The sequence below is a fragment of the Ipomoea triloba genome, chromosome 4, assembly GCF_003576645.1.
Source record: "Ipomoea triloba cultivar NCNSP0323 chromosome 4, ASM357664v1".
NCBI lineage: Eukaryota > Viridiplantae > Streptophyta > Magnoliopsida > Solanales > Convolvulaceae > Ipomoea > Ipomoea triloba.
Genome location: NC_044919.1, coordinates 3,237,108 through 3,246,227, shown reverse-complemented (window position 1 = coordinate 3,246,227; position 9,120 = coordinate 3,237,108). Strand labels below are relative to the sequence as shown.

Sequence of the window (9,120 nt, the reverse complement as noted above, 5' to 3'; positions counted from 1 at the left end):
AAAATAATTTCGGGCAATTATATTAAGGAACAGTGCTCAAATACGCATCTAATTTTTAAAAGATGGTAATTGGATCCTTTATTAATGGTCTAAAATCATGTAATTAATCACAATTGACATATTCCTTAATTACATGTGATGTTCACTCTATTAAAAGTTAAAACAATATTTTTTATTTTAATAAAGGAATGGTATATTTATTGTTTGAGTACTACTGACTCTATTACAATGTAGTATCTGGGCATAGTTACTTTCTCAACCTGCTGAAGCACAAAGAGTCAACAGTTGCCTCTACTGAGACTTTGAACCTACTCCCATTATCCATGTGGGAGTGTAAACCGTGACACCGGGTGCCACTAGACAAAAAAAAAAAACAATAAGATGCCATCTCACTGGGATTGTCAATTTGGGAGAGGTAGAATATGAGATTGCATTTTCAATAAAGAGATGAGAATAAAATAGAATCCATAACTTTAAGTTAAATATTGACTTTTAAGGTTTTCACATGCTGTAAACAAAATTAATTTTAATGGTGTCCAAAGTATACAAAAATCAAGAAAAGATGTTTGCAAGAACCATGATATTTGTCTTTTTAATTTACAATTGGAACAACAAACAAAAAGTTGGTCCCATCTACACGAAAGGGATATAGATAGTTGAGAAGTTGAGATGGCTAAAGGTGGAGGAATGCAAAATATCTAGCTACTTTTTTTTTTCTTTTTTTTTTTTTTGAAAACCATAGCTACTTAATAAAATGGGATAAGAAAAAGAGAGGCAAAAAAAAGTCATTTACTTCTGGGCCACATGCACCCTCAGATACATAATCAATGACAATGGAAAAATATCACTCCACATTTCTATGGCCATTACCATACTGTCATGTTCAAACCACTGCTCCCCAACTCCACCAGCAGCCTTATCATTTACTTCTTCCCAAATCCCTGTGTTGCACCTCTCAACAATCATTATTGGTCAAAGAATGATGCTCTTTTGGTACAAAATCTTGCACTGGCAATTGGAGGAGCTGATGGGCCTGCTAGACTTGCTTCAAGTGCTGCTTCTCAGGCTGCTAGAACAGCAGTAGCCCTGACATGTGAAATGGATGTAGCCTTGTATTACAAGGAGACCGAGAGCGAAAGCGAGACAATGAGTTCAGTGGTTCGTGGTGGGGTGAGAAGAAACTGGAGGAGAAGGAGGAGGAGGAAAAGGAAGGAGCGAGAATTCTTGGACGACGAGGTAGAAGAGAAGCTGGTTCATTTCTGGCCTGGAAAATCAGGGCTTTACCTGAGCCCTGAGGAAGTTGCAGAGTGTTCTTGGTACCTTAAGGTATGGCTAATTTGCTATGGGAACTGTTTGAAAATAACTCTTCAATCTTTATTTCTTGTGTTCTGAAAGTTGCTGGAAAACAGCCAAGCACCTTGTGCTCAGTTGACACCTCTGTGGCTCTCCTCGAGGGAAGGTCACAGGATAGTACTAAAAAAAAAAAAAACTTGAAATTTAGAAACTATAAAGAAAGTTGCTGCAAAACAGAAGTTTTTTTTTTTTTGAAGGTAGCAAAACAGAAGTTTTATACTTCATTCCCTTCTTATGTTGTGTACTTACTTTCTTTGGTACTCATAGGAAGAGGCTAGAGTTGAAGCAGTGAGGAGGAGCATTGAAGGAGCCGGAGAGGATAAGCTGACGACGAATCAGTGGGGAAAGGCTGCAGGAATGAACACGAAAACGTTAAACAGAATCTTGTTCAATGCCAAGAAATCGAAAGAATTGATAATCAGAAGCTATAAAGCACTCGTTGTAACGATTGCCTCATTGTATCAAGGCAGAGGACTAAGCTTGCAGGATCTAATTCAGGAAGGTAGCATTGGCCTACTTCACGGGGCAAAGAAGTTCAATCCAGAAAGAGGGTTCAAGCTGTCAACTTATGTTTACTGGTGGATCAGACAAGCCATGCTCAGAGCCATTGCAAACAAGTCTCGAGTTATTAGACTACCCGTAAGATAACACTTCTTCAGTTCTTCATCAATCTTTACTTTACAAGATAGAATCCTCATTCTTCCCAAGTAATACTGGTCTGTTCATGCACATAAAGTGAGTTTCTGTGTTGTGGACTGAGTAGATAACTTAGAAGATGAGCCTGTAACTAGTGAATGCATGGTTAGTGTGTGTTATGCAGGGGAGAGTATCTGAGCTGGTCCCGAAGATTTGCAACACGAACGCTGTCTTAACCAGAAAGCTGCATAGATTCCCTACTTACCATGAGATTGCAGAGGCACTGGAAATGAATAGTTCAACTGTCAGACTAATTATGCAGAGAACTAGCACTGCACCGATTTCCTTAGACGAAGCCATCACTCCCCGAGGCCATGCTTCGTTGCAGGTTTTATCCTTTCCAAATCTTCGTATTATCTACTTAACACCCACCAAATGGAGAATGAACTGATCAGAGAATTGGTAATTTCAGAACATAATACCGGGGCCAGAAGACCTGACACCAGAAGAAATGGTGAAGAAACAGCTTATGAAGACAGAAATACAGAACATCCTTGGCATGTTGTGTGACAGAGAAGCAAGTATACTAAGATTGTACTATGGTCTCAATGGCAACAGGCCTCACTCCTTTGAGGAGATTGGATGGTCTTTCAACCTATCAAGAGAGAGAGTTAGGCAAATCAGTTATGATGCAATGTTCAAGTTAAGGCATAGTAATGTGGTAGATGATATGAAAGGATACTTGGTATAGTGGATATATCCAACAAACACTGTATATAAACACTATACAATTTATTAATACTATATCCCTTCAGAGACTGAGAGAACCACATATCATTGCATAATTACATATACAACCTTATAACTTTAAGATTACAATCATCAACCTTGGAACACCAGTCTGTAACATGCACTAAATCCCTTATAATGTGGATGTATTAGTATCTTCTGTCAACACAAATGAAGGTGTTTTGCTTTAGGCTAACAACATGTGGTCCAAATCAAAAGATCTTGATTCTCTTTAAATAAGGTCTTGTATATATACAATAAGTTATAATTCTCCTCCAACAAGCGTTTGTAGTCCAACGGTTAGGATAATTGCCTTCCAAGCAATAGACCCGGGTTCGACTCCCGGCAAACGCATGTCTTTTTCCATTTTATTCCGCTGCAAAAAAGTTATCTTGATTCTCTTTAAATATCGCAAATATAAATAATAAGTTATACCTTTCTTTCAACAAGCGTTTGTAGTCCAACGGTTAGGATAATTGCCTTCCAAGCAATAGACCCGGGTTCGACTCCCGGCAAACGCAAGTCTATTTTCATTTTATTCAGCTGCTAAAATGCCCCTATCCCTCATGCAATCAATAATACTTATATCCATTTTCTCTTACTCTTAGCAAAACTTCTCAATCATGAGATAATAAGAAGCAGCAGGAAGAAGAAAAGAGATGATAAATATGGCATTTGGTCATTTGCTTGAATACAACAGTCAACAATGCTTTAAAGTGTTACATTACTCAGGACTGCAGAATGTAGTGTAAATTATACATTGCTGGAAGCTGCTTCGATTTGGCCAACTATTTATTCTGACTTGTGCAGATTGTGAAGTATATACAAGGAAGCAGAAGACAAGAAAATACATACAGAATAGCTCAGCAGATCCAAACCAGTGGCTATGTTGACCATCTTACTCCTTTCGAACATCTTCACAAGAAGGATCATGACAATAACATGTCCTACTTTAGTCTTTAATTCATCAAGGGAGCTTATCTTCATCCATTTCGGTCTCTCCTAAAAATCCAAAGGTGTTTTTGATATTATGATAAAGCAGAGGTTTTAGATTGACAGCACACAATTGCATTTCACAGTCTGTCTATAAGTAGGCTAAGTACAACCAGAAGCAACTCCAGAATAAGGAGGGAAGGAGTTTCAGGAATATGGAAAGCGGAGAAAGCACGAACAGTTAAAAGAGTGCATACTACCTTCAATGCAAACATCCCAAACAAGGAAGACTGCTTTAAGGCACGATCAACGGTGGGATGCACATCAGGAGACACGTTACTGATGAATAATCCATACAAGCCCATCCCAAATATTAACATTACAGTCCCAGCAAGATAAACATCTGCAGTAGAATCAAGAAAGTTAAATTCTGTTGTCTTTTATTTACTGTTTTAGTTGTGCATATGTAGACTTAGCCAAAAGCTTGTTAGTTTTTACTAATCTAGATAATGAAGCATTAAAAAGTGAAAAGACATTGTGGAATGAAAGGAATATAATGTGGACGAAAAGCCATCTTATATTAAGTTATAAATTTATAATTAGCATTATCAAACCAGTTTTTAGAATATTGTTTCGTCTTCAAACAAAAGCAATAATAATAGTGGAGTCAGGCATTTATCCAGTTAAAAGGTTTGGGAAACTCACCAATGGCTTCAACTAGACGAAGAACCATTTGCCCTGTGTGAACTCCTTTAACACAGCTACTCCAATAAACTTTGTAGGCCTCAAAAATATAAACACAACCCTACAGGGATTTATATCTGTCAGTTTATTCCAAGCAATACATGCATATTTTAGAAGAAAGGGCATGCTGTAGCTGTACTAGAGAACACTAAAAAATTAACCAGAACTTTATTTGATTGCTGGTGACATATTATATGAGAATTGAAAAGTGACCATTTACCAGAACTGATGAAGCGACTGATTTACAAACTATACATTTGTATTTGTTTACAGAAAATAAGAGATATATATGTAAAGGAAATTACATTAAGGAAGCAGAGCAAGGAACCTGCTAACGAACCCCCAATAGCTAACAGCGCCAAGAAGCGAAAATCAAATATTACCTGCTCACATAAATAAAGAGGAATAAAGCAACAGCTATATATTAATGTTGCAAAGAGCAGAGAAATGTAGGGAAACATATAAGTCTCTAACAGAAACCAAACTTTTAGCAGTTTCCGCAAGCAAAATTAGAGTTATTCCAAATGTTGAGATCTCAATCAAATCAGAAGCATAGAAATTCCTAATTACATACTGAGTAATCTATAAACAGAAATAGTTACAAATTCATCCGCTGAATTTAATTTACCCTTTCGATGGTTGATTCTGTGGACTTGACGAATCGAACAACCGGATTGCCATTAGGGTTGGCCAGTGCGAAGTTTAAACCTTCATCTGGTGCTTTGGAAGGAGAGTTTGTTGAAGATAAAACAGTGGCGGTTTTGGTGGGCGGAGATGACTCTTGAGATGGAGTCGGGGAAGCGCTCATAGACATGGAAGCATGGAAAGAGACGGCAGCGCGCCTGTAGTTTTTGTGAAATTGAAGGGTAGAGATGGAGGGGGAGCGGTGAAGAGCTGGAGCTAAAGTGAAGGTAGCCATTGAAGGCAGCTTAGCTTGATGGTGCATAGAGGAGGAGGAGACGTAGTGAGATTTTTATGGTTTTCTTTACTGGGTCCCACTCTAAGCCAGTTTTTTTGGCGGGTATTGGCCACTGCCTATTTTCTCCAATCACTAAACCGTGTAATTTTTTAATTTTTTTTTTAAAGGTCAAACAAATCCCCAACTACAACCAAAATTTAATTAGACCTTCAAATTAAGAAAAAAAATATAATTAAATCTTTAAAATTGTTAAATTTGTGTAATTAACTTATTTAATAAATTACTAAAAATAACTTATTTTGTGAAATCCTATTTAAAATAAATTAAAAATTTAAACTAATTGAAAAAAAAATCACCTGGACTTTTCTTTCAAACTTCTTCATCTAAGCAACCAGGGACAAGGGAATGGGGGTGGGGGTAAGCCCCCTCCCAGCATGGGCCTAGGGTAAGGGCTTAGCTTGCCCTTGTCTAGGGCCGAACTTGCATAATATTAACATGTTAACGATCCGGGACACGTTAATGATAACACTAATTTACTGATACATTATATTCGTATTCAGTTTTGTATCGTGTAAACAAATCGTGTTGGTAATTGTCAAGTATAACTACAAGGTACAACAATTTGCACTTGAAAGGTAAAATATAATGCATGACAAAAAATATGCAATTGCACAAAATTATCAAAATGTCCCACATTTTAAAAATATTTGATCGTTCGTTGAATTTAATCGATGGTTGAGAATTTAATCGATGGTTGAGATTTAACCATATGTTTTACATGAGAACTTCATCTTTGTTCAAACTGCTTTCCGTGCGGTTAGTGCAGACTCACAATTAGGTATGTAAGAATGCACCACCCATTGTTAAAAAATACACCACACCTAATGATGCATTTTCAAACACTTTGTGGTGCATTTATGTGTATTTAGTGGTGGGTGACCGCCACGATCGTACATGAAGCCGTGTCTGCATGGAAAACTATATACACATATATTCCCCACATTTTATGTGTCTCATTCGATTACAAAAGCGTGGCTGAAGTTATTTTTAATTCAAATTTTCAAAATATTAAGTTTAGTATTAGTATACAAAATTTATATATTTAAAATTTACACTAATGGCACGTTTGGTTCGCGGAATAGGTCTAGAATAGAATATCATTCGCAGTAATAGGCCTATTCCGCTGTTTGGTAAAACTTTCTATTCCCAGGAACATTGTTCCTGGGAATGACCAATTCCCCTTGCGGGGAATAGAGATTCCTAGGCCCCCCTAGGTATTAGGCCCCTTGACATGTTTTGGAGAAATATCTTCATTTTCCCAAAACGCTCATATATATATATATATATATATATATATATATATATATATATATATATATATATATATATATTTTTTTTTTTTTAACTTGTAACTAAGAACAATTAAGGTTCTTTAAATGAATGAGCTTTTGGCTCTTTAAGGCTTCCTCATTCTGTTGTTAATTTCAAAAGAAAAACAATGTTTCTCTTATATAGAAGAGCTCAAATTAACTCCTCTTCATAAGTTACCAATGTGGGATAAAAAATTCCAATTTGTATTTAAAAAAAAATATTATATATGTAGTTTTGTTTTAATTTGTATTATTATTATTATTATTATTATTATTCATTTTTTCTTATTATTGTTATTAATATTATTATAATTTTTATTTTATTATTACATAATAATAATAATGATATTAATATTAATAATAACATGAATGTCCTTAGTATTATTATTATTATTATTATTATTATTGTTATTATTATTATTATTATTATTATTATTACATATTTTATAAGGGTATTTATGTATAATAATAATAAAAATAAATTTTGTACAAGGGCATTTATGTCTTTTAAATATATATTCCATTTCTATTCTTTTAACCAACCAAACGCTGGAATACAATTCCCAAGTCTATTCCTTCCGCGAACCAAACGCTGGAATACAATTCATATTCTATTCCCTACCTATTTCATTCCTTATGGAATAATATTCATATTCCCTTCAAATGCATTTCGTGAACCAAACGTGCTGTAAAAGTACTGTTAAGCGCAAAATATTAAATTTTAAAATACGTAAAAAAATACTAAAGTAAATAAATAAGAAAGAAAAGTTAGTTTGACTAATAAATACTGTAATAAGTATGACGGGTTAAATATGAGAGAGGAGTATAATTGTAGTCCTGCAGGACATAAAAAACGGTGTCGTATGAGCACCTCCCATTCTCCCCTCTACCAAAACCCTAAACCCTTGGAAGCGGACGCCATTCTCCTTCTTGTTCTTTCTGTTCTCCTTCTGGTTAAGCTCAACAAGAATGGGGATTTTCGAACCATTCAGAGCAATTGGATATATTACGAGCAACGTTCCCATCTCTGTACAGAGACTCGGCACCGAGACCTTCGTTACCGTCAGCATCGGCAAAGCTTTCCAGATTTACAACGTATGTTAATGTCTAAATTTATCACGTTATTTCACTCTTAAAAAAAAAAAAATATATATATATATATATATACTATATATATATATATATATATATTATATATATGAGCGTTTTGGGAAAATGAAGATATTTCTCCAAAACATGTCAAGGGGCCTAATACCTAGGGGGGCCTAGGAATCTCTATTCCCCGCAAGGGGAATTGGTCATTCCCAGGAACAATGTTCCTGGGAATAGAAAGTTTTACCAAACAGCGGAATAGGCCTATTACTGCGAATGATATTCTATTCTAGACCTATTCCGCGAACCAAACGTGCCATTAGTGTAAATTTTAAATATATAAATTTTGTATACTAATACTAAACTTAATATTTTGAAAATTTGAATTAAAAATAACTTCAGCCACGCTTTTGTAATCGAATGAACACATAAAATTGGGGAATATATGTGTATATAGTTTTCCATGCAGACACGGCTTCATGTACGATCGTGGCGGTCACCCACCACTAAATACACATAAATGCACCACAAAGTGTTTGAAAATGATCATTAGGGTGGTGTATTTTTTAACAATGGGTGGTGCATTCTTACATACCTAATTGTGAGTCTGCACTAACCGCACGGAAAGCAGTTTGAACAAAGATGAAGTTCTCATGTAAAACATATGGTTAAATCTCAACCATCGATTAAATTCTCAACCATCGATTAAATTCAACGAACGATCAAATATTTTTAAAATGTGGACATTTTGATAATTTTGTGCAATTGCATATTTTTTGTCATGCATTTATTTTACCTTTCAAGTGCAAATTGTGTACCTTGTAGTTATACTTGACAATTACCAACACGATTTGTTTACACGATACAAAACTGAATACGAATATAATGTATCAGTAAATTAGTACTAATTTACTGATACATTATATTCGTATTCAGTTTTGTATCGTGTAAACAAATCGTGTTGGTAATTGTCAAGTATAACTACAAGGTACAACAATTTGCACTTGAAAGGTAAAATATAATGCATGACAAAAAATATGCAATTGCACAAAATTATCAAAATGTCCCACATTTTAAAAATATTTGATCGTTCGTTGAATTTAATCGATGGTTGAGAATTTAATCGATGGTTGAGATTTAACCATATGTTTTACATGAGAACTTCATCTTTGTTCAAACTGCTTTCCGTGCGGTTAGTGCAGACTCACAATTAGGTATGTAAGAATGCACCACCCATTGTTAAAAAATACACCACACCTAATGATGCATTTTCAAACACTTTGT

General features: G+C 35.0%; 2 protein-coding genes and 2 non-coding genes across 4 annotated transcripts; 3 read left to right on the top strand and 1 right to left on the bottom strand.

Annotated features, from left to right (window-relative positions):
* The first annotated feature begins 788 nt into the window (after positions 1-788).
* On the top strand, positions 789-2,819 carry LOC116016877 (RNA polymerase sigma factor sigD, chloroplastic). Its single transcript, XM_031257315.1, has 4 exons — positions 789-1,326; positions 1,621-1,992; positions 2,174-2,377; positions 2,462-2,819. The coding sequence occupies exons 1-4, from the start codon at positions 880-882 to the stop codon at positions 2,738-2,740; spliced, it is 1,302 nt and encodes a 433-aa protein (XP_031113175.1). The 5' UTR covers positions 789-879; the 3' UTR covers positions 2,741-2,819.
* A 241-nt stretch (positions 2,820-3,060) lies between these two features.
* Positions 3,061-3,132, top strand: TRNAG-UCC. Its single transcript has one exon. It is a non-coding gene; the product is annotated as a tRNA-Gly (tRNA).
* A 95-nt stretch (positions 3,133-3,227) lies between these two features.
* Positions 3,228-3,299, top strand: TRNAG-UCC. Its single transcript has one exon. It is a non-coding gene; the product is annotated as a tRNA-Gly (tRNA).
* Positions 3,300-3,426: 127 nt separating this feature from the next.
* On the bottom strand, positions 3,427-5,408 carry LOC116016878. Its single transcript, XM_031257316.1, has 5 exons — positions 5,084-5,408; positions 4,761-4,838; positions 4,417-4,516; positions 3,972-4,114; positions 3,427-3,780 (listed from the first exon to the last, which is right to left on the bottom strand). Exons 1-5 carry the CDS (start codon positions 5,399-5,401, stop codon positions 3,571-3,573), a joined length of 849 nt encoding a protein of 282 aa, XP_031113176.1. The 5' UTR covers positions 5,402-5,408; the 3' UTR covers positions 3,427-3,570.
* Positions 5,409-9,120: the final 3,712 nt, after the last annotated feature.